Raw genomic sequence first — 26,329 nt, 5'->3', positions numbered from 1 at the left:
ATTATTGGCATCATTAGCAATACCTATTTTTTCCAGGATTATTAAAATCTTTCCCTTAACATCTTAGTACTAGAACGTCAGATGTATGAGAGTAGAACTTCATATTCATTGCTGCATTCCCATTGCCTATCATACTGCCTAGCACATGCAAGTTGCATAACTAATATTTGTTGACCTGGTCTCATTTAATTCTCACAGCTTGCCAATTTTTACTATTTAAGGACAGATATAATTTGGAGAACATTCAAAAGTCATTAGGGGTCAAATTTTGTAACTGAGGTGGATGATCAAGTTACAGGATTCAATTTTGGTAATAAATGAAGTGGTATAAAGTAATAATGATTCTACTGAAATTGCTAGTAAGTTACTTCTCACGATACTCCCAAGAGTATTTTCAGATGTATATTACTCAGCAAATAACATTATTGATAGAAATACACTGACACAACATGATTTTTTAAAAAGTCATTTCAATTTATGCATTCTAGCAGTTTAAAAGAAAGCACATCTGAATTTGAAGTCCTACTTAGTACATGAAGCTTCTGACTGTCCAGATCTCATCTTTTCCACTGGAAAAAATGATAGCATAAACTGTGCCAACAGAGTAAGCTGAGCTGTACAAGACAGTCTCGAGGATGCCAAGTCCCTCTGGCAACCTGTATTACTGCCAACAAGGCTGTGCGGTGTCATGAACAGTGCGGTTTCTACCCTAGATACCGCACTAAAGAATTAAATGCCTTTGATGCTCAAATTCCTCATCTCATGTAAAAATCTATATGGTAAGACTCTCTCTCTCTCTCTCTCTCTATATATATATATAGAGAGAGAGAGACACACACACACACAAACACACACACATATATATGTCACAAGAAGATAGGCATCCAAAATATACTTTTCCTTTCTTTCTACCATGTGAGTACATTCTAGTAATTTCTAGGTGATTCAGAGCAGGAAAGAGACTGATCCAGATCAACCTTTATTCAATGCATCAGTCATGTTTCAGGATGTTATCATCTTGAAGAGCATTCTTTCAGAAAGAATTTTAAGGGCCAGGGATTTAGCTCAGTGGTGCTGAGCCTGGCTTGCAAGCACAAGGTCCTGAGTTCGACCCCCAGTACCAAAAAAAAAAAAAAAGAACTTTAAAATCTCTGGACGTTTTTTTTTTTTTGAGTGAATGATATACCAAAGCCCTCTCCTGGATATGGGCCATTCCCCTCTGGTGCCGTTTTGTGGGATATTACTGAAGTTCCTGCCTCCTCAACCTTCCCATGGCTGCTGTAGTACATGCTGAGACATGGGCCTTTCTCATAGAAACTAAAATCACTGCCCAGTACCACAAAAGAAAATAAAAAATCACCCCTGTGCAAAGCAATGTCGGTTGGTAAGGACGAGTTATTTTTCTCTATTTCATCACAGAAAAAAGGTAGTAAGAACATAGCTTCAGAGAACTCAGACAGATAAAAAGGAGTTTTGGAGCACTTGCTTTTGAGCAACGAGGGAATCAAGCAAAATATTTACTGCATGCTGGCTGCTATGCTTGTTGCTTTAGATAGTTTCTTTTATTTAATACTGATAACAAAAACATGAAAATTGTGCCATCTCACATAAAAGAAATAGCCCAGAGAAGTTAAAAAATGTCTTAGAAGCAATAATCAGTGCAGTTGGACTCTGAACTCAATCTCTGACTTTGAAATCCTTGCTCTTTGCATTTCCTTACCCAACCTGAAACATTTTGATGCAACTGGTTAAACAGTCATAATGTATGAGAGTTATAACAGCTATCAAGCTGGGTAAAATTAATAGGCATTCTTGAACACACTGTTTACAATGTTCAGCTCCACAAAGCACATAACAAATTTGTTTCCTCTTTTTTTTTTTTTTGGTACCAGGGATTGAACTTGGGTCCTTGCGCTTGCACAGCAGGTGGCAAAACCACTGAGCTAAATCCCCGGCCCCCTGTTTCCTCTTATATTATTTGAAGATTTACTTCAGACCCTAGAAAGAAATAATTGATCCCACCCTCTGTCCCGGCAAGGGAGCCAACTATGAACTTTTTCTAGAGTTCTGACCACTAGTATCTATACAAGGGACATGGAAAGAAGATGTTAGATTTCTTTGTATCCTTATTTTTAAACTAAAATAAGAGGGATACTGACTTTTAATAACAGTTGATAGCTGGTTGATATGAAAGCTCCCATAAAACCTGAGCATACATAATTTTCAGGGCCCACTGTAAAATAAAAATGCAAAGTCCGTTCCTTAAAAAGTTTAAGACAGTGAAGCAAACATCAGACCCAAAGCAGGTCTTTGTGAGTGTGGGAACCTGGGAGACTACACAGGTTTTGTACTCATGAAGCAGCTCTGGTCACAAGTCATATTCCAATTCTGAAGTGAGTGGAGGGAAGAGTGATTCTTGACTTGTTTCCTTTCAGCCTTTAAGGGAATGTGCATGGTTTCTATGATCTAGTTTTACCTAATGGCACAGAATCGAAAAGGCTGTAAAAGATTCCTACAGAGGCTACAGATTGAAATTAGCATTTAGCATGAAAGCCCAAATGAATGATAAAGAATTACTAGGCTGACAGTCTTTTTACTGCTAGGATAATCTTCCTATAGCCAGATCATGATGTAAAAATAACAATGTAATCAGATCTAACAAAAAGCTAGATCATTTTTAAAAAAATGTAAGTAATCTGAAATATGTATTTTAAAACTACTGTCAAATGGAAGGGATCTCACTCTGTATTTCTTTTTTCAAAATACCTAATGATGATATGAAGCCACAGAAATTAGAAATGTTTTCAAAATATTGCTCATTTGAGCTTATATTTTTCAGTTTACATTGAATACTTCAAAGTTTTTCCTGAAGAGTATGATGTCTCTGTCCTCGAGCAGCTTCTTCCGAAGAGCACTAACATCCCATGATATTGGCATTACAGGTCTGAGTACAAAAGGGCTGAAGGGCTCCACAATCATTCAAGTTTGGAAAATGTTGCTGCCAAGGGCAATATTCTGTGTTTGTAATTGTCAAAACACATTAGATAAAGACTCTAAGAAATTCTGTCTTAAAATCAGTTTAATTTCCATCTCACATCTATTTTAGCTAAGAACCTTGTTTCCTTACAGTTTAGCAGTATTGATGCCACTTATTTTTTTAGGGTGTACTCTGGAAAATAATACTACAGCAGACCTGTGAATTTACTGCAAGAAAATCTGAGTATTGATTTTACATACAAAGCTTAATCCAAAGATACAGATAAGAACCTTTTGCATATTATAAATACAGTAGGATCTGAATTTGGGCTGTGACATTAATAATATTTCTTTGGAGTATCTTTTACCTTCTTGGAACATCTGTTTCCCTATTTGTAAAGTACAGCCAATGATACCTAGCCTGTTGATTGATTGACTTTTACAGAAAAAAGGGATTAAATGAAGAGTAAATAAGATAATACATGGAAAAGATCTCATATAGCACTTGGATCCCATTAGAGACTCAATTATACTGTATGATTTTTTTTAACAAAAACACTTTTAGAAATATCTTTGCTTCAAACCAAAATAATAAACATAAATTACCAGTTAGTTAATAATACACTACAATAATCATTAGATCTTTCAGGACACATAAATATACAGATGAAATTCATAGCAACTCACTAAAGTCAATATTCTAAAGTTTAATTGTAATTTTTAGAATAATTATAAAAGAAATTGATAGAACTTATTTTCTACACTGCTCAAATTTGCTAAATGACAAATACAAATCAATTTTATTTATCAGTATAGATAAACTAGGATGAAGAGTCAGCAACAGCACTTAAAGGTGGTGTTATTTCTTCCATGATTCCACGGCTGTCCTTTCTTAGGTGGTGTAGAATGTAGAAGACAGTGCCTGCTGTGCACAGACAGCTATAAGGTCTCTTCGAAGCGGATCACTGCACCAGGATCCTCCCACACAGAAATTCTAGAGCTGACACTGAGGAACGAGTACAGGCTTTGAGGTCTTACCAGGTTCTGCACCATGCACATTCTTTCACTTCTCAGTTCGGCCACTAGTCCATATATGTCCACAAAGTCATGATCATTTATATGCTGTGTTAGGTGGTCCAGAGCAATAAAAACTCCAGTCCTTCCAACTCCAGCACTGCAGGAAGAAGTTACACAAAATTTATTCAATAAAGGTTTTCAGCGCCCTGGATGTAGCTCAGCAGAAGAGTGCCTTCCTGGCAAATGCGAGGCCCTGAGTTTGATTCCTGGTACCAAAAAACCAAAAAAAAAAAAAAAAGTTTTCTCACTTTGAAAGTTATGAAGATACATGAATTATCATAAAAATAAATTCTAAAGAGTTTCTTTTCTTGAAGATAGAGTTTCTTTGGAGCTTATCTGGATTTTTATTGTTACAAGACTGTGTTTAAATATAGCAAGCTGACTCTCAATAATGTATCATCAAATATTTGAGGTTTTCTCATTTTTTTAACCAGTTGACTTTAATGTCTTCCATAATATTTTAGGGAGTATTGGTAAAGTATGGAGAAGAATTTTTTTTAAAAAGCATTTAACACTCATTACTAGAAACATGGTGATATTTTTGATTACCACTGGAAATGCTTATTATGAAGAATGTCAAGTATTTACCTAATCCAAATAGCATTTCCTCTGTATGATATTGAAAATAATCACTAGTGTTTTTCTCACTTTCTTTGAACTTTTTGTACTTGCTATAGATAATGAAATTGACACATTATTTCCTTTCAAGAAATTAAATACCCAAGGGTAGATGCCTCACAAAAATTATTAATTGATAAACCTCCCAAGATTGATTCAGAAATTCCTATTAGAAAGACAAGATCCTTAAATATATAAATTATTAATATAGGAATAAATCTGAAAAAAAAATTTGGAAGGTTCACTAATCTTATATATTACTTTAAACCACATGAAATTGTCGTTTTTATAAGTAATGGAGAGTCAAATGTCAGTAATTTCATGATTCAACCTAAAATCGTGTATGGCAATGTAAAACTGATCATGATAACATGTTTACTCATGTGCCCAAACAGAGAAACCGATGTTTGAACCATTCAGTATATTTCTAGTACTAGACACGGTTCTAGGTATCATGGGTATAACATATAACAGCACAAAGTCTCCACATATAATGGAGCTTATAATCTAGAGGACAATGGTACACTAACACAGGCAATGTATGGGCTTCATAGTAACAAGTGCCAGGAAGAAAGACAAATCAGCTTAACACAAATACAGGGTGATAAGCTTGAATAGCGTCAACAGAAAAAGCATCTCAACTAATACAATATTTGAAAAGAGATAAAATTAGGGTACATCTAGGCAAGTGTCTCAGAGAGGATCACCGGACCCTGAGGCTGCGGGATGAGAACAGGTATTAGTGAGAGGAGGTTATATGTGTGGAAGAAGAGCAAGGAGACCAAGGAGGCAAGAGTACAGTGGGGCAGGTAAGAGAGGTAGCCAAGGATTGGGGTGTTTGCTGGTGGAATGTGGATGAAGAAGAGGAGAGTTAAGGATAACTTCAGGGCTCGTGGTCTAAGTAGAAGGAACTTGCTCTTCACCAAGACTGGAACAAATGAAGAGTTGGGACTTTGAGTCAAGTGTTCTGCTTTGGACACATCAGATTTGTAGAACTTTTTAGTTTCTATGTCAGCTTAAATAACACATGAACAAACTCTCCACTCTTGGACACTTGAAAAGAAAAAGTGTTTTTCTTTTTAAATAGCTTTTAGTGCAAGTGTCAGTGTATATTCAAGGTATAAATAAGCTGAAGGCAGCTTTGTTACCTTCATTTATTGCCCATTAAAGGTTTTAACCATCATCAATACCAGCATAGAATCAATCACTGACTCTAGAAGCAAAGCAACATATTATCTACATACTATAATGTCATGTTAAATGTTCATGTATGTAGTGGGAAATTAAATTGAAAGTGTGAATGCTTTTACTTTTTGTAGTATATGCTTTATAAATATAGACATTGTTCACGTAATTCATAATGAGCAAGCATTTATGTTTCACTCTTGTAATAGGAAAGTTCAAAGTACTCATGAAAAATATATAATTTTAAATTGTATATTGATGTTCTTTTCTCTAAAGACTTAAAAATTGTATATATTTATCTTTTTAATATATTCAACAACATTATTGTGTAGTGAGAAAAATAATTAAAATACACTGTTAATGTAAATACATTTTATTGTTTTAAAAAAATAGATAACACAAAATTTACCATTTTAACAATATTTAAGTGTATGACTCAGGGGCATTAAGTACATGCACAATGTTATGTAGCCATCACCATTATCTAGTTCTAGAACTTTTTCATCATCCCTGGAAGTAACTCAGTATCTCTCCTGCATTAGTCTAACTTCCATCACTGTGACAAAATATCTGAGAATGTCAGTTTAAAGCAGGAAAAATTTATTTTGGCTCATGGTTTCAGAGATTTTTGTCCATGGCCTGCAGGGTCCATTGACTTAGGCCTCCTTGTGGAGGAAAGCAGCTTACCTCATGTTGATCAGGAAGCAAAGAAGGAGCCGCAGTAGAAAGGGCCAGAGACAAGATATAATCCCTAAGGTCATGCTCCTGTGATCCACTCCCTTCAACTAGGTCTTACCTCCCTACCACCGAAGTTTCCATCATCTCCCAATAATATTTTCAAATTCTGAATCAACAACTGATGACATGAGAGCCCTTGGGATCCAATCACCTTCCAAAAGCCCCACCTCTGAACACACAAGCTTTTGGGGGGACATTTTAGATGCAAATTACAGTATTTCTTTTCCTGGTGTTGTAGGTTAGATCTCAAATGTTCCTCAAAAGTCTCATATTCCACAATGGGTCCTGATTAGAAAGGATGAGTCATTGGGTGTGAACAGCTTTCCTCCCTCAAACCCCTCCACTATGCCATTTCTGCTTTGGAACTGCCCAACCATCTACTGAACCCACTGAATTGTGAGCCAAATAAATCTCTTCTTTAAATTACAAGTGTCAGGTATTTTGTCCCAGAGATAGGAAAGCTGACTAAGACACTTGATGACTACATTGCTTTCTAACTCTGTAAAGTTATCTGTTCATTGTCTTTTGCAGATACAATCATAATATATAATCACTCACTTTTCCTCTGATCTCTAAACTCTAATTGTAAAAAGTAGTCAAGTTGAGGTTGATTTAGATATTTTTATTAGAAAAATTATAACTACATATCTAGAAAAAAATTTTGAATGATAAATAGCCTTAAGTTTTAATTCTAAGAATATTAAATACCAATGACAATAATGAGGAAAACTATGTATAGTCATAATATATTAACAATGTTCAAAGATCTAGTGAAAACAATTTGAATAGTTAAATTTTGTAAAAATCTAGAACCACATTTGAGTTGATTTTTATTTTATTTTTCCTGACCTTTTCTTTGTAATTTAGTTATCTAGAAATTGTTTTCTACAAAAATATTTAAACTGTGATAGAATAATAGCAACTAAAATAAATGAAAGATCAGAATTTATTTGTAAAATTTATAAAATCCTACACAAACACAAATATAAACATCAGTGATGCACTACTAGAATGTATTTTAAAGGCCTTTGAAAATCATAATCTAATAGTTTAGGAGAATTTCTGTGTGGAAGTGTTTTTTCATTGCTTTTAGACATTTGCATCACTCATTTTATTTCTGTCATTTGAACTATTAGAAAGCTACAGCCTGACTTGTTATAATCAGCAAAACATCTGAAAACTGAAACCTGAAATGAATCCATATTAATATTATTAAAAAAATAAAATTTGTTATCCTGATAACAAAAAGACCTCACTGGGTTTCAACACCATTTAATAGCATTTAATAGAGGGCTCTGTAAATATTTTTCTTACCTGCAGTGAACAATCATAGGTGTGGTGTCATGAGCTCTGCTTGCTCGAACCAATTTCACAAAGTGAATGAGAGGAGTACTGTTTTCAGGAACCCCATGCTCTGGCCAACCACTGAAGTTACACTGTCGAACAGTCATGCAATCCCCATGCTAGACAAAGTAGCAGGTTTACATATAATAAAATTATGTAAGTACTACATGAAGGTTGAAAACAACTAAAGCATCAGTTTTTGCCGGTAATCTTAAAGTAACTATGTATAAAACAGAAAAAAAAATCTGTTTTTATTATTTCCTGTTTATATATTTTATTGTTCCAATAAAGAGAATCACTTCTCAGTATGAATGCCAAAAAGAAGAAAAGTTGCAAATAGATCCGAATATAGAGTATTAAAATTCAAATCTAGTTAGAATCCTAGATTTCAAAACAACTTTGCCCCCAAAACTTGAACATGTTAACCAATTACAAAAAAACACAGATAGTATGTCGAATATGTCAGAAAATATGAAGATCATTATATAATTTTCCATGTAGATAAGAACTTATATAAACCAGTATATCAGGATTCTGAACTATCACTGCCTTATTGGTTCTGGGTTACATAGAAAATCAAGTTATTCGGATTCAAATAGAGATGAGTGATTTGAAATATTTTTGTCACACATCAAATATTACAGTTTCTTCATTAAGTAAACCCAGCAATGTAGTTGTTTTCCTTCAATTTTCTGTTTTTATCAACCTAAGAATTTGATGCTGATTGATTAATATATCCCTTAACTATATATATGATCTGGAATTAAATATAGTGACATAGATACTGATATCAGATACCAATTTCAAACTTGTTTAAAAACACATGGAAACACATTAATGAATATAATTGAAAGACAGTTATAGAAATAAATTCTACTGTAGACAATTAGGTAACAATATTTTACATCATATTCCTTTTTGCTTATTTACCCTTTCAATTTTCAGGTCCCTGATGGTCCAATCTACTTGAATATCTTCCATAAGCTTTGTAATCACTATATCTCCAAAGAAGGTGACTGGTTTGTTGTCTTCTGGCCAGTACTGATGACATCTGATCTGTATTTAGAGAAAATCACCAGTTAAAAGAATCACTGTTACATTGATTATCTATCTATCTATCTATCTATCTATCTATCTCACAGTATTGCTATTAAGTTAAAACTGCTTCATAGATATCTAAATTAATAAATGAAATGAATTAAAAGAGAGCTAAAATATTCACACATATTAACACAAATATAATATTTTTGAAAAGGTTTTTATGTAACTTACCCGTCCTTTTTCAAAACACTGTGTTAACATTACTAATGTTTTTGCTCTGGTTTCCCACACCATTCTCCAGAAATCTCCAACTGTTCCTGGTAATGGACCTTGAGTAGCAATAAATTCGTTTGGACATAAATAGCCCTAGAGGGATATAATTACATATACAGCATCAATATTTACAACAATATAGTATTTCTTAGTGTTTTATCAATACCTGGAAAATATACTTGCTGTAATATGATCTAATGTTTTAAAGTATTGTATATTTTTGAATGTAAATAGTCATGGTTATTCAAAATATCTAACATCTACTTTTAACCACATACATTCTACAGTGTAAGAAATTTGCTGATAGATTGGGTATTGGGAATGAGAGAAATAAAAAATCAATAATGGCTCCAAAGGAAGGCGAAGAAGACATCAAGATGAGAAAATTTATAGGCCAAATGAGAAATTCATGTTGAACATATTAGACACATAATAGCTCTGATACTCGAGTGGGAATGTCATGAAAGCAATTTAGTATATGAATTTGGAGTTCAGGAAGAAATTCAAAGTAGAGAGATAAATTTAGAAGTAATCAGCATACAGCTCTTATTTAAAGTCAGGAGAGTGGATGAGATCACCAAGGAGATTAGTTTGGAAAGAGACAGTAAATTTAAGGATTGAACTGTAGATCATTTCAGTGTTTGGAGGTCGAGGAGATGAGAGAGAGCCAATGGGACTAAGATGAAAGGGTGAGAGCTGTTGCAAGATCAAATAAAGTGGCGCCTGACACTTGATGCTAGTTTTTTTGAGTAGTTAATTGTGACCTTGAAAACAGCAGTGTTAATGCTGTGTTTCCCTAGCATCAAAGCCTAATATGAGTGGGACTGATGGGAAAAAAAGAATTACATATAGTAAGTATAGACAATTCTTCAATGGGCTTTAGTATAAATGAGACTCGGAAAAATAGGGACCTGCTAGAGAGACCTGTGATACCAAGTCTATTTTTAAAAATACACTTCTATTTTTAAGAACAGAAGTATATTTTTAAATATATTTGTTGGAAAAATAAAATTAATGGAGCAGGGAAAAAAAAGGAAATTCCTCAATCCATGTTCTCGAGAGGCAAGGAATAGGCTATTACTTGAATATAGGACAGACAGTTCATTCATTCAGCTCACTCAGTTCATTCATAGCTACAGAAGAAAGACTGATTGTATAAATACAGATGCAGATAGGCAGGAAACTTTTAATTCATTCCATTTTATTAGTGCAATAGTAAAAGTACCATCAGACGTAGGTGAAAATGGAGGATGTGCTGTTGATGTGAGAGAAGAAATGCCACAGTAGTCAGAAGAGAAAGTGCTCGTATGGATTTGGCCTGCAGTAGTGACCAACATTTTGGCACCGGGACTAGTTTGTGGAAGAAAATTTTTCAGTGGATGGGGGTAGAGGGATTGGATGGTATGAAACAGAGAGGGGGGGATGGTTTCTGGATTAGATTCTTGTAAGCAGCAGGCAACCCAGATTCCTCACATGCACAGTTCACAGTATAGCTCTTGCTCCTACAAATGTAATGCCACTACTGATACATCAGAAGCTCAGGCTTAATGGGAGCAACAGGAATCAGTCATAAATACAGATGACGCTTCACTAGTTTATCTCAACTCACTCCTGCTGTGCAGTGCAGTTCCTAACAAGACTTACAGGTTACTGGATTGGAGACCCCTGGATTAGGAAATTGTAACATGTTCAAAAATATTTTTGAGGTTAATGGTCATGAGTTTAACAAGACATGTTGGTGAAGTCATGAGTATTTCTCCAATTGCATCTAGTAGCACAGAGAACCCATGGAATTTTACATAACAAAGATTTGGAATTTATCAAGTGATAGAGATTAAAAGAGAACAAATCAAGAGTTGAGGGCATACACAATGAAGGAAACAAAACAATGCAAGGAAGCAAATGAAGTCTTGATAGGAATGAAAAAATAATATTATGATAAGATTAATAGACGTCAGGTCAGAACCGAATTGAAGAATTATCAGAGTCCAGTGGTCTGGGTTGAAAGATTTTGTGAGATAACAAAATGTCTACAATCAAGATTATGAAGAAGCTACACTTGGTGGTGACAAGGTCTATACTGTGAACCAAGTGATGAGGTTGAGCAGAGAACAAGTTATTGGAATAGGTCAGGAAAATGATGGACAGGGTACTGAGTCAATATTCTATAGGGATTCTGTCATCACCAAGAATTATGATAGAAGTAGTGTTGAGAGGGGAGCAGTGATTCTGGATAATATTTAAGAAATGAGAAAGAGTAACTTAGAAGATAGCAGTTAACTTCCGAAAGGAGGAATACAGCACCTATGCTCAATGTCATGAATTCAAATTCGTGATTTTAGGGAGGAAGGAAAGAGAATGATCTGGACATGGCAGGGAGGAAAGCAACAACTTAGCCATATTTTATGCTTAAAGTGTATGAAAGAGAATACAGAACCATTAGTAAGCAATATTAGGGAGGCTGTATCCTTAGGGGGGAACTGGGTTTGATGTAGAGTATACATTGTATACCACATATTATATTTTATAAAATTATATTTACATACATTAAATAATTGGGAGTGTTAGTTCTTTAAAGGTTTGTTGCAGCCAGAGAAAAATTATTCACAAAAATAACATTGTATAATCCATTTCCAGCATAAAAACATGTTTAAAAATGTTTTAAGTTTTTTAATATATCATGTATCAATGTGCCATCTGTTATTTAATTATATTTCTATATGGCCACACTTCCCCCACCTTGATTTCTATGTAAAGAAACTAAGATACACTTAAATTTTCCTCCTGTAAAGAAAATTTATTTTAAAGAAAGGCCTAGCACGGGCAAAATGTTTGTTCAAAAGTAAACTGTTTAAAACATACTCCTATTGTGTTTTATGAGAATGGAGGGAGAAATGCCAGTTCTGTTTATTTCTGCCTATATTTTTGAAATTTGTGTCCAAACTTGAATTTTTCTGAGCAGGAACTTCACAACTAGAAAGTTGTCCTTTAATTGAAATGTAGAGTTGGGCTGGTTTTTAAAGTTCTATAACAATTACAACAAAATGTGAGCTTCATTTCACATGACAACTTTCATTAACAATCTTTGACTATTGATGGGACTTTTCACTGCAGCCCTTAATTTAGCTTCGTGGGCTCCAGCCACTACTACTCCACATCAACAACAATAAAAGTGGCATGCATTTACAAAGTGCTTCCAATGTGATCTACAACTTATTTGTGTTACCTTCTTTAATCTCCATGGCAGCCTTCAAGGAAGGTATTATTATTCCTATTCTATTGTTAAAGAAATTTACCTAAAGAGTTTAAAGTCATACAACCACAAAATTATATGCAGAGAAGGAATTTTAATCTAAGTACATCCGAGGTCTGAAGCACATTTTCCTACCCTCTTAAATATAATATTTCTTTTTACAAACTCATTTGCTCATTATTAAGTGTCTTCTACCATCCAGCCGTTGTAGAACTACATGCTAAAATAATTTAACTACTGTCTGAAATAATAATTTAACTACTGCCTGAAAAGCTATAGTTTTTTCTTTATTCTAATAAATTATGAAAGCATAATTATTATTCAGTTACATGTAAATTTATACACGCAGGAGTTAGTCTCAGAGTAGTACCGATATATGGAGCAGGTAATACCAATCTGTTTCTCACTTTCAGATTTAACTATTCTCAAATTTGGACTATGTACAGCTAAATTATTTGTATGCTTTTTTAATAGTTTCTGTATTAAATTTAGTGAAAGTAACAGTTTTCAATAAATTTTCTTAATTTAAATTATTTTTTAAAGGAAAAAGCAATTAGTACAGGCAATGAAAATAATGTGTAAACCTAGAGACTAGAATTCTGGTTTGGGCTTTATTCCTTCTAGAAGTGTACCTCTTTGAGTAGATCACTTAAATTAGCTAATTCTGTTTCCTAATTATAAGTCAGAAATAACAATTATTTTCTGGTATACCCTATACAGTAATTTTGAATGCTAGTTGTAAGAAAATGGATATAAAATGTTTCTTAAAGTTATAAAGTACCCCATAAAACTTTAAAAAATAAATAGTAAGGAACCTTTAAATTAAATTATATCCACATTATATAGACAATAATGATCTTAGTGTCTATCAGTGACCTTAAACAGCTTCTCTATACTTACTCATGTAAGAAAGTCAGTAGGCTAAGCTCTAGGTAAAAAGTGTAAAATGTGTACTTATATTTGATTCATTAAACACTGCCAATTGCTTTCTTTAAAGAAAATGTGCTGGGAATTGATAGTGATATATTTGTATATGCCTATATGTATATGTTTGTATACAACCACATTTACCCCTGAAATGCTTCCAATGCCATTGAATACTGAAATCATTCATCTTAATATCTCTCAAACTCTCTAGCATATAATTGTCAATAATGTGCACATGTGTATATTTGTATGTATGTTTTTACATGGGTGTAGATTGTGGATCCTTGATACGTGTTGAATGACTGGTATTAACATCCTGAAGGTCAAATCCTCATTCTTAAGTATTTAGGTACGAAGAAATATACATGTATATTTTCATATAATGCCCAGTATCTTGTTTATTTGCTTATATAGCAATAAATAAGATACATTTAAGTTACAGAATGACAAAGCTAGATTAAATGTACAAATATAAAAGGACCAAAGAGGAGAGACCAAATAAACTCATTAGCTTATAAAATGATTCTCCAGCTTATTTACCTTTCTCTTTTATAGATTCAAAATTCTTTAGAATTATAACCCTCTATTAAAGTGGGAACGGATATGTTTCTGATGCTATTACAGTATGCTTACCTCAAAGACTTTATGAGATAATTTTGAGGGTTCAGGGACTTCCCCTTGTCTCTAAAATCATATTTTCATTGATAGCTCCCTTGAAGACATTTCTAAACTTATCTGTACAGTTAGTAGCCGCTTATGTGACTGCAATCTCTCTTTTCTATTTCTCTTGTACTCCATTCTTCATCAAAAATTTACAGGCTTTCCCTAAACACAATTTCCAAGAACGACCACAAAGAAAGAAATGTACAAAGTCATATTAGCCTACATATAGACCCTGGCCTGAATAAACTACAACCCCTAGACCTCAACCTTTTTGGTACCTGTCTGATGGAAAACAAGTTTTTCTTGGAACAGGGAAGAGAAGATGGTTTGGGGAGGATTTAAAGGAGCCCACAACCTAGATCCTCCATGCACAGTTTACAGTAAGTAGGGTTCCACTCCTATGAGAATCTCATGCCGCACCATTCTGACAGGAAGCATTGCTCAGGTAGTAATGTGAGCAATGCAGAGCAGCTGTAAATACAGATGGAGCTTTGGATGGTTGGAGACCCCTGCTCTAGATCACTTTCTGGTCCTCCTTTCTTCGCTCCCCAGATTTAGTATCCAGAATTTATGTGTATTTGGCCTGTCTTTTTTTTTTTTGGTACCGGGGATTGAACTCAGGACCTTGCACTTGCGAGACAGGCAGTGGCACCACTGAGCTAAATCCCCGACTAGCCTCTGTCTTTTTAATCTGGGACATATGTCCATGAACTTTTAGATGGAGGTGCCATGTAACAGAATAGTAAGTGGGGAGAGGGAATTGAGGTGTTGGATATTCTTTCTAAGGTGAAGATGGCCTGAATTTGGAGAAATGAAGTCCAATACAATATCATGGCTATGTTTGTTCTCATTGTTCCTGGCATTCTCAGCAAAGGATATTGCCTTGAAAAGTAAAAGCAATACAATATACAACTCACTTTAATATGGAAATCTGCCTTCACATAAAGCGCACTCCATCTTGGCCCGCTTACCATGCAGTTCAGTTATGATTATGCATATCATTACATATGCGTTACAGTAAATGTTGTAAGATTTACTATAGTATAACAACATTTGTTTATAGCAGAACATATATCTTCAGGATTCCTGTTATATTGCTCATACCACATTATCACTTGTTCATGGCCACCTGATGACAATTTAGAGTATTTAGAGGGAACCCTGGGGGTTCATAAATATTACTTCGCTTATATAATCTGTGTGTTTCGGTTATGCCTACTAAAATCATCTGTTTTCCTTCTTAATCATGTTCCTATCCTGCACTATCAGTTACCTCAATATTTGGTGAAACATTAGGAGAGCATCAGCTATTGATTTGTATCTACTTATACCTACTGGTGAATAAAAACGTACAAATTAATAGGTCACTTATACAACCAGTTACCTTTGTCCTACTCTATAATATAGCATCATAAGACATTTGATCATTAGAGTGGCTATTAAATTTAGCAACGATAACATTTCAGCGAAATGTTTAGAGATGAATTATATTTTCAAGGAAATCAATCATTAGAAAAATGAATAAAATGTCATTACAATAGTTAATACAATCAAGATAATTATTTCAACAGATTTAAAGTTTTGCCATGAAAAAACAGGATGAAATTCAAAGGACGCTTTACCTTCTCTAAACACTCTTTTACTAATTCTGTTAAGAAGTCTTAATTATCCCATTATTGACTCCTTAGATAATAGGATCCAAAGTATTGTAGTTTTGGAGTAATTATCAACCAGAAGGGGATGTAGAATGAATTTTCCTGCCATCCCTTCACAGAGGCGTGGAGGTAATAAAACACAGGACAGATATGTTGGATGTTGGGGAAAAGATGGAGTACTGAGAAGACCCTCAAAAGAACTGAAGGAAGTGGCAGGCCTGGGTGAAAAGATCTGTGAATATGAAAATCACAAGGGTGATGGTGATGACAATACACTTATGGAGAAAGTGAAAAGTAGAGGAAATCCTCAAGTATCTGTAGTTTCCTGGGATGAAAATATCTAACCTCACTGTGTAGTAGAATTGAAGCCAGTGGGTGAAAATATAAAGGGTTTTATCTTGATTTGAAATATCTGTGTAGAAGAGTTAAGGATATAATCATCTGCTACTAAAAAAAGTGGATGAGTCAATGCCAAGAGAGATTGGCATTTAATTTTCATGAATCTTTTAGAAAGGATTGCAGGGTAAATGTCTGAGTCATTGGCAAGAAAGGTGCATGAATGTGTTAACCAAGGTTTGGGTGCCTATGTTTCTAAGGACCTGTGACAGTGACCACCATTGACAGGACAAGAGAATCGTGGAGAAAGAAAGAGAAAAAAATTTGGTTTCATTCAATTTTCAATCCAATTCACTAAGCACTCCTCTATTATGTGAAAGATAGTACATCAAGGGTACCACAATTCCATGTTGATTTATTTACGATATGTTCATTGAATAGCTCTAAGGGAGTGTACATTTTGTAAGTAGTTGAGAATAGAAACTGCAAGATATCGTCATCCCCCTGGAAGGGCTGTAAATCTAGAAAGGAAAAACTACCAAACAGATTTTTACACTGTATGTGAATGAGTGCCCATTTTGCTAATTTTTCACTGAAGGTGAGATTGGTAGTCCTCCTTGCATACAAAGACTACACTAACAAGGCAGATGAAACAGTGAAAAGAACAGGATATGTAACATGAAATTGCATGTTTGCCACAAACTGCTGAAATGATTGCAGATAAATAGAAATCTATTAGATACCGCTATATGCCTACATATAAAATAGGGGTGCATACTGTTGTTGTAGGTACTAGCACATTAAGATCCATAGATGAATTTGTTGCTTTAAGTACTTAAAAGGAAATAAAATTTCTGTATTTATAATTTGTAAAAATATAAATATAAAAATAATAACTTACAGAAACATAGCTGGCATTAATGTAATCCGATCCTGGAATACTAGCATCCGCTATTAGCTTCACTCTGTTATTATTATCTAAGAAGAAAATATAAGTAATAAATGCTAATTGTCTTTAATTTTATACTTTCATTATAAAAGTAATATGAATTCCTGACACAATATTGAAACTTTATAGATGGGTATAAAATTAAAGAAATTCCCTCTTATTTCTATCATCTAAAGATAATCACTGTTAATATATATCTTTATATGTAATTCCAAAATTTTATATAAATATTCTTAGGAAATTAACTACAAATGGTATGATATATGGTCTGCTTGGCAAGTTACTTTTTAAATTTACCTAATCTTTCCATACAAGCATAAATATCCACAGCTCATTATTTTAAAAAGACAGTATTTTGTTATTTCAATATAACATACTTATTTAACTCTGTCATGATTTAAATTGATCTCATTTGTTAATACAAAATGATCAATGAGTATAATTGAACTTTTTGCATATATATAGGTGTATATTTGTAGAATATATTACCCGCAGTGAAATTCTCAAATCACATCTCTCAATTCTGAAATATACTGCCAAATGATTCTCTAATATTATTAACTCAGACTCTGAGCAAGTGAGTAACTCTATATTCTCTTATTTTCATTATCACCGTGTAGTAAGTACCCTAATTTATATTCTTGCCATAGACACAAACTGATGCTTCATGGTATTTATATAATTTACTTAAATATGAGTGGTATGAGCTTCTTTGCTTATGTTTACAGGTCACTTAAAATGTTTTTTCTGTTAACTGTATCTTCAAATTTTTTATTTTTCTATTTTCAATAAATATTTTATGCTGGGCTATATACAGCTTTTTGTTATGTTGACTAAAAGTTTCTTTTATTGTATAATTTGTCTTTGGTTCTACCTTGCTTTACACAAATTTGTATTATGTAATCAAATTGCTCATTATTTTTATTATGGCTTCTGGGTTTTGTGAGGCATCAAAATTGTCATATAAAATATTCTTATTTTTACAAATTCTCTGTAATTTCTGAAATTTTAATGGATTTCTATGGTATACATTAAAGTATTTCAAACTTTCATTTATTGATATTTATTCTTTTTTAAGAAATAAATTATAGATATACCTTATATTGTTTAGTTATTGTTACATGGAATGACAAGCAGTCCTAATTTTTCAAGATTCCATCCTTACTCTAATTCAAAATATTGCCTTTATCATACACTAGATTTTTCTATGTATTTAGGTGTATTTTTAGACCACTTATTCTTTCTCATTAATTTTGCTCTTTATTTATTTAACACAAATTTTCTAGTTATTTTTCTTTAGAATATTTTAAGATCTTATAATATTAGATACTTTGTACCCATTATTTTTCTTCAAAGTATCAGATATTATGCTTTCCTATTTTACCAAGTTTATGTTTTTATTATATTGGACTGTCCAAGGCAAAGTTAACTAATCATGAGAATGAGATAATATATCAATTAATATATTATTTTAAAGATTTTTGATGTTGTGGTTTTCATGGAAGAAAAATAGGTAAAGTAACAGGAACGGGTTGGAATTCCTGTTGCTCCATCTCTCATACATACGGCCTTGGATAAACTATTTAACTTTTCTGGTTTTTAGTTACTTCAGTGGGAACATGCAATTATAATATTTATTTTGTATAATCTTGGTGAGGAAAACTTAATATGAAAGCTTATAGGAAGTGCTCAATACAGATTTTCATGTTCTCAAAGCTGAAGCATATATGTTAAAATGATTAAATCATATTGTTAGAAATTAACATTACCTATCCAATGTGTTTAAATTTATATGGCAAATAGTTAAGCAGATTTTTGCAAGTGACTTATGCCTGATAATGAATTTTGTGATGATTTGTTTGAATGACCCTGTAGGTAGTCTTGTAACTCAGGAAGGAAACCCATCATGTTTTGATGCACTCGATATGCCTGTTTATAACTAGCTGAGTCAACAAGCTAAATTTTTCTTCATGGTGTTGGAATATTAAGGTCACGGTGTGCTGTCAAACAGAGATTTGGAAATCCCTTCTGTGAGTATTTGCTGCTAATTCTAGTATCTAAAGCCCTGTAAACTAATATCTTCTAAAATGCACTGCGTATTTGAAATTCTGCTTCCTACATTACTGAAAGGAAACAAAGCACTTTACTTAACTGGCTCAAGCTATACTTTAGATTCTGTTAAAATGTATTCATTCCCTCACAGGGAGAGATATGTTTCTTCAGTTTTATGGGTTCTCTACAAGCAGAACGTGATAGTCTAAATATCTTGTTTTCACTTGTAGCGTTTGTGTGCCTGTGTGAAATAAAGGTATCTTGTCTGTAAAGGAGGCTCTAACTTCACAGTTTGGTTTCTAACCCCGGTTAGGGAAGTGCACTTGTTATCTCCCAAGTGCAGACCTCAAGGGGCTGTACTTAATCTTATTCAGAAAGTTAGCACCTTTTATCTATTATTTTATTAGTAATATTTGCAGTATGTAATGGTAACATTCATTGTGGGGAACTGGTACATATACATCACATATCTTTAGTCTTTTTACATCCTCTTGGAAGCAATCTATTGATGACTAGTCATCATAAGAGCTAATATTTATTGAGTGCTTCCTGTGTTCTAGTACTGGGCAAAGTGATTTACATGATCATTTCATCTAATTCTCAAAGTAACCTTATGAGGTATACAACGCTGAACAATATGCCATAATTGCTAAGGTAATTAATAGCAGATTGCACCATGGAAAGTCTGATTATTTTTTGGGTTTAGGCTCAGATACAAACAGTTGAGGCAGTTATATTCCTTAGTCCTTTGCATTATTTTAAGATTATTTCATTATATCAACTACTTTTAATCCCTTTCCATCCTGTAAGGAATAAACTAGAATGTCTGACTTTTTTATGGTCAAAATGAGAATCTAGATAATAATAGATTGAGATCTTAATCACAAAAGAACGAAAAGTTGCATTAAAAATGTCTTTTTAAGATCTAAGGGCCAAGGATTCAGCACAGTGGTGCCACTGCCTGCCTCGCAAGTGCAAGGTTCAGAGTTCAATCCCTGGTACCAGATACCAAAAAAAAATCTCAAATTTTACACATTCTAAATTATATATTCCTTGAAGAACATAAGTTAAACATATTTGAATAACTTCTTATATGTTAATATTAATTCAATCATATATACAATATATAAAATAAGAAATAAATACAAATTACTTCATTTTAACTGTCCTTCAATTAAATAATATTTATTTTCTCAGAATACCACTGAATAAGCACGAAACAGTTTTGGAAAAATTTTATGCAGAGAAATATAAAAACATTGGGAATCCCCATTTAGATTTATAATATATCCAACTCAGGTTAACTCCCTGAAAGGGAAAACAAAAGCACATGTTGAGAAAGGGCATAGTTTTAGAAATTTAGAACTGTATTACTAATGTCTCTTATTTTTTATAGCAAAGTCTTGTTTACTATCTTGATTTTAAAGCCATTGACTCATTTTGTTGCAGAAATAATTTCAGGCAGTGCTCTCATCCAATCCTACTTCTTAGAAAAAACACTGCATTAGATTACTACCTCCTAGATTACTACCTCCTAGATCGCATTTCTCTAAATTTGTTTCTTTCATGTGTAAGTTAGCCTCTAGCTCTAGAATATCAGAATTTAGTCTGTTTCTTCCTATTCAAGTCCTTCCAGATTTTATGATCTGTAAATATCTTTTTCTAAGTTCATAACTTTTTAGATAGAAAAGTTCATTTTAAGAAGTATAAAAATTCCCCAATGTACTTTTGAAAGGATACAGAAAATAGAATATATAAAATATGTCAACCTTAAAATTAGGATTGATTAATTGACTGGAGTACTGAGATTGACCCAGGATGCTCTACTGCTTGGCACTACACCCCAGCCCTTAAACAAATCTTTGAGACAGGGTCTTGCTAAATTGTTCAGACTGACCTTCAACCTGTGACCCTCCTGCCTCCACTTCCCCACTGCTGAGGTTACCAACATGCCCAGTTTAAAATTAGGACTATTTAAATCTCTAAATTTTGAAACAAACAGTACTTTATAGCATCAAAAATATTACTTCTAAATGTATTAATATAAAATATGTTGAATCAGAATATTGATAACAGGGTCATCTGTTCACAAAATATGATATAAAACATATAACTTTATGTCACATTTTCCTCTTCACATCATTGCTGATTCTTAAAGCAATAATAATGTTTATTTTCTCATTGATAGAAAAATGAAGCTGGGATATGGTGAAGCACACCTCTGACTCCTTTATAAAATCAATTTTGGTAAGCACACATTTACTTGGATCTTCAATTAGCATTTTATGAAAACTTTTTTAATGTTTTGTAAGACTGTTACACTCTTATGGGAAACTAATGCTCAAAGTCAAGTGTGAATTTTCTCTTTTCATTCGAGACTAGGTCTTTCGGAAGATGTTAAACAAGTTCCTTACTTGGGTTAAATTACAAAGCTATGAAACCATTAGATCTACAGTTTCTTGCACCTGCATAAATGACCTTTGTTTGAACAAGCTGAAAACCACGTATATTAACGCTAATAAATATGAACAAAGTGAAAAAGATACAATGAAAATCACCACTAAGGAAATACAACATTATAATTTAATATGTAATAAAACATTAAAGAAATATAGAAAGGTAGAATGGTAGACACTTTAAAACACTTCATAGTTAAACCAGTAATAATAAATGCACATACATGGTTTTATGTTTGGAAAGCGGTTTTTTGTTCTATTCCAAGGGAGATCAGCATCCGTTGAAGAAAGATCCTGAAGGAATTTTGGTAATTCCTGTTAAATAAATTAATTGCAAAATTTACACTTAATCAAAGAGGCACAAAAAATTCCACTTAGTAAAAATTCCACAATTCTTTATTCAAACCTTTTTAACTTTCTAAATTAAAAACACCTAACATACCTACGGGAATAAGGTCCAATGAGCAGTAATGAATTTACCTAAACTTTCACCATTATTATCTGCATCATGTTTGTCAGTTGGGCTACTTCCTTCTCTCGAGATAATCTCTGTGCAGTCTGGGAAGCCCTGAGAGGAGCAATCATACTAGGGATCCTTTTGCATGTTAACTCGTGGTTTCATGAAGTAACACTATTATTTAATATTTTAATGTCTACTTAGTGGGAAGAAGGAAATGATTTACTTTTTGTTTTTTCTTCTTGGGCAGTGTGATTTCATGCCCATTAATTGGTACAACACTGGTTAGTTTAAGAAGATGCCAAAGGTCAATTCCTGTATGCTGTAGGTATTGTTAAATTGATAGTGGAATGCAGAGGTGCAACTAAGAATTAGCAGCCACAGACAAAGGGTCAAGACAGTCTATAGTTGACATTTGGGTGAAACATTATGATATTATCTGTGGACCTTTCTCTTTGTAATATAAATATCTTTGAGGAAGTTAATGCAAGAGATTATGTTCATTAATTTTGTTATGCTGATGATTTATCTGTATGAAATGTATAGTTTTCCATTTTAGAAGTCTCAACTTGTCAAAGTCCTTTAAAATTGTTAAAATGTGTGTTTTTGTAATTTTTTCAACATCATCATGTTATTTCTTTTAATTCAATAAATCTCCCATTTTGATTTTTACCCAAAACTAAATCTGGGGAGTTGTTGATCTGTGAGTATGTGTGAGAGGGCAAAAGTGTAAGCATCTGAATTCCAATGTCTTATCACCAAAAGCTCAGAAAAACACTTTTTATTAATCAAATGAGGAAACCTAGAAGAGCTTCCTTGTCAAGGCTGTGGGGATACATAAAGAGGGGGTAAGAAAGATGTGCAGAAAATTGATGGACAAGTAGAACCTCTATTTTGTAATTATTTCACATAGAAGTTTCTATTTATACATTTAAGGGACTGGGCTTAATAAGCAGTGCCCAATTACCAGGCTGATTGTTTGGACAGTAATGTTACACTAGGTGGCCTTATTCTTATTAAGGTACACATGGCCTTAATGATCTTCCCTAATGCTTTTTCTCCTATTGTTTGGTCTGTTTGCAATGGGATCCCAGATAAGTTAGACTATTCTGCCTCCTTTCCCTTTTGCATTTAGTCCCTCTGGAATTGAGTTTCTCCATTATCTTCTCACTGGATTTCTGCTTGTTCTAGTTTACTTCAAAGGTCAACTTTTTTCTTCTTCCCTTTTTTGATTATTATATGTTTGTGATACAAAATAAATACATTCATCATGGGGAATTGGTATATATACATATCACATCTTGATCCTTTTTACTTTCCCTTCTTCCCCCTTACCATCTTCTCTATCCCCAGATCACCTTCTGATACCCACAGTCAACATTTTAAAAATTAAATCTGTTCACAATTGACTCTTTCTTCTTTCTGTATACTTCTATCATCATTTAGTGTATTTGTAATTTTAAAAATATATGTCTACAGTTCTTACCATAATATGAGCTTCTTTGTGATAGGAATTATCATCAAATGAGTTTATCCTTGTGCCCAGCACTGTTCATATACAGCATATATTCAATAATTTTAGTATTCACAGTTCAGTGCAGCAGATATTATTTTGTTACAAATGAGGACATTGAGGCACAGAGAGTTTAAATAATTTCTCCAAGAATACTTAGCAGGTAAGTGCTGAATTGATATACATCTGTGTGCCAAATAAAATGCCTACCACATAGTAAGAGTTCAATATATCAAATACATGCATCCAACATATATTTGTTTATTGTAGCATAATAGTTTTGCCTTAATATACTTAATGAAGCATTAGGATACATTTTTGAAATGTCAAAAACATGAGCTCCAAAAAAGTTAAACTAGAAACTTTTTAATATGTGAAAATCTTATTGCTAATAAAACTTCTTGTCTACTGTAGTCATGCATAATGTAATTATATTCGCTTGTATTCTAGTGAAATTACACTTTTGCTCCTGAAAAATTGAGAGATCTCACAGTATAAATGCTAAGGAAAACTTTATGGTTCCATTGATTTTGTTAAGTCCAGACCAACATTGCTCAAGAAGCATAACCAAAAAGCTGCAGGAAATACCATTAATCTTCTCACATTTTTGTTATCATTCCCGGAGAGACTGAAATATTGTAATCCTGAATTATTTAAGCCAGTTGTTTGATTCATTGTTTTATAAGTTCACATATTAAGAAATGCTTAAAATCAAAAATAGTTTTTACTGACATATAGAAATCTACTTAATTTTTATAAAATAATCATCTAAGTTAGGAAAGATGCTACAAGTCTCAAAAGAGATTGCAGGTCTAATATCTCCATTATACTTTAAATAATTTCAATTTTACAGATATATAAAATATTACAACAGCCTTTAAATAATTTTATGTATTTCCATAATGTGACAGCATTTATTCTATAGTAATTAAAAAATATGCCTTGTAAAACAGGGACATTTTACTTATTTTTTTTCACTTTGGAATAGTTCTAGAAGTAATATTATTATAACTTCTGAAAATATCCAGTTCTGTTCTCATATTTTCCTGTGCCTTTAATGTAAACTAAGCAGTCAAATATAAAATGGAATTGTTTAGTCTAAATCTGAAGTAATTGTTTATATAGAAAGCAACAACCTAAAGCTTGTATACAAGCAAAAACTAATGAATACATCCCTTTAAATTCACATCTATATCTGGATGAAAGACCAGATAAGAAAGGAGGGGAGACAGTCATTGAGGAGGAAGTCTGAAGAAGAGCACCTTTTCCTGACACAGTAGGTGAATAATTCTGATCAGGTTGCAACAGGGGCTGCCCAGTGTAACATTACTATCCAAACAATCAACCTGGTAATTGGGTATTGATTATCAAGGCCAGAGTCCTTCATGGCCTTGCATGCTTAAAATGCACATGAAATGTGACACATGAAACGACTGGAGGTCTTGTAATGTTGTGACAACTGCTGGTAACATACCAAAAATTCTTCTTGAAACTTTAGGTTGTTGTTTGTGCAAAGTTCTTCAACATGTTGCAGGAAGGATTTCTTGCTTATTGGTCTCCAAGTAAAGAAAGGTATAAAATGAAGTCGTGTTAGATCATATTTTTCTTGCTTAAGCCTGGGCTCTGGCTGCATTGTTAACATTTAAAGAAGGAGGAACATTTCACAGACCACAAACAACATGGTTTTATAAAGTCACTCTGTCGTGTTTACAAAGACTTTACAAATAACTTTTTTCCTTTTTAAGTTCACTTTCTTTGTATTGATAGTACAAAGAATTCCTTCACCTTTTCAGTGACTTTAAATGAAGGATTTAACATTTTAATAAATAAAGTTTTTCAAGTAAACATAAGGGCATAAAGTTATCATTGAATCTTAGGGCACATAATACCTCTTTGTCATAAAGAAAACATTTTATACATTACAAGGTTATAGAAGATATAAAATATTGCAGTGACCTCATTCTCATAATGACATGGGTTTTAAACCCCAAGGAGTTTAAATATCCCCATATTACTTCCCAAGCTAAAATACAGACATGCAAGCTTCACCCTAGAGAGAGAGAAAGCATTTCTCCAGTTACCATGCAATTAGTCATGCTTTTATGATTTATATCCAGCTTAGAGGGCTTTCCAACAAACATACAAAAAGGGAACCACACAATAAGATTCATTGAGTCAGTGAATCTAAGGTCAATATTCAAAAAAGAAGAAAAAATGTTTCGCAGACTTACTTGATGGATTTTCTATAACTAAGTAACCTGCAACAGAGATTGTGTTAAATGCATTGTGAGTGGGAATAGACAGGTCATTCTGAAAGAGTTCTAGATTAAAATCAGAAAACTAATAAATCAGTAATGTATAATGAATTATGCCTTTAACATATAACCATTATTTTAAATTCTATTTCACTTTTTCTTAAGCTACTTTTACTTGGATTCAAACATGGCTAAATAACATTTTAGCTTCTTTTTCCAACTACAAAGTTATTATTATACTGTATTGTGAGACATTTTGGGACAGTGCTTGAAAAGCAGGCCAGATTTTAATACACTGCATATTAAAAGAAGTATGTGAATTTAAGAAAATATTCTCTTTATCTCTAAATAGTGCTGAACCTGAGAGAATGAATCTGTAAAAATTGTCATCATATTGCTCAAGCCTTGTTTTATGAATGAGTTTGGATGAATATACAGCCATAACAAATCTCAACAATTTGTTACTTTTTGTGACATGTCATTGACCAAGTTACTTATTACCTAAAAAACTGAAATACTTTAAACAGTTTAATAGATTATGCAACATACACAAACTTAAAG

General features: G+C 33.0%; 1 protein-coding gene and 1 long non-coding RNA gene across 4 annotated transcripts in view; one reads left to right on the top strand and one right to left on the bottom strand.

Moving 5' to 3' along the window:
• Nucleotides 1–26,329, bottom strand: part of Ptprq (protein tyrosine phosphatase receptor type Q) — a 219,513-nt gene that overhangs the window by 2,295 nt on the left and 190,889 nt on the right. Inside the window, exons 36-43 of the mRNA XM_021258496.2 lie at nucleotides 25,745–25,771; nucleotides 24,988–25,069; nucleotides 21,768–21,858; nucleotides 16,988–17,064; nucleotides 9,211–9,345; nucleotides 8,869–8,994; nucleotides 7,909–8,057; nucleotides 4,015–4,150 (exon numbers count right to left, since the gene is read on the bottom strand). Of these exons, the coding sequence (XP_021114155.2) occupies nucleotides 4,015–4,150; nucleotides 7,909–8,057; nucleotides 8,869–8,994; nucleotides 9,211–9,345; nucleotides 16,988–17,064; nucleotides 21,768–21,858; nucleotides 24,988–25,069; nucleotides 25,745–25,771 (823 nt within the window). The remainder of the gene's footprint in view (nucleotides 1–4,014; nucleotides 4,151–7,908; nucleotides 8,058–8,868; nucleotides 8,995–9,210; nucleotides 9,346–16,987; nucleotides 17,065–21,767; nucleotides 21,859–24,987; nucleotides 25,070–25,744; nucleotides 25,772–26,329) is intronic.
• LOC110349214 (uncharacterized) overlaps nucleotides 1–26,329 on the top strand; it is a 93,549-nt gene that overhangs the window by 35,729 nt on the left and 31,491 nt on the right. For 2 of the 3 annotated variants that reach the window (XR_015443495.1, XR_015443494.1), the window contains exons 2-3: nucleotides 18,911–19,065; nucleotides 21,276–21,334. This is a non-coding gene — a long non-coding RNA (uncharacterized LOC110349214). The remainder of the gene's footprint in view (nucleotides 1–18,910; nucleotides 19,066–21,275; nucleotides 21,335–26,329) is intronic. The other variant, XR_015443496.1, reaches the window with a different exon arrangement.

This window comes from Heterocephalus glaber, unplaced genomic scaffold, assembly GCF_053883595.1.
Source record: "Heterocephalus glaber isolate CG9 unplaced genomic scaffold, H.glaber_assembly_v1.0 deba00001572, whole genome shotgun sequence".
In the NCBI taxonomy this organism is placed as follows: Eukaryota; Metazoa; Chordata; class Mammalia; order Rodentia; family Bathyergidae; genus Heterocephalus; species Heterocephalus glaber.
This window is presented reverse-complemented; position numbering and strand designations above follow the sequence as displayed.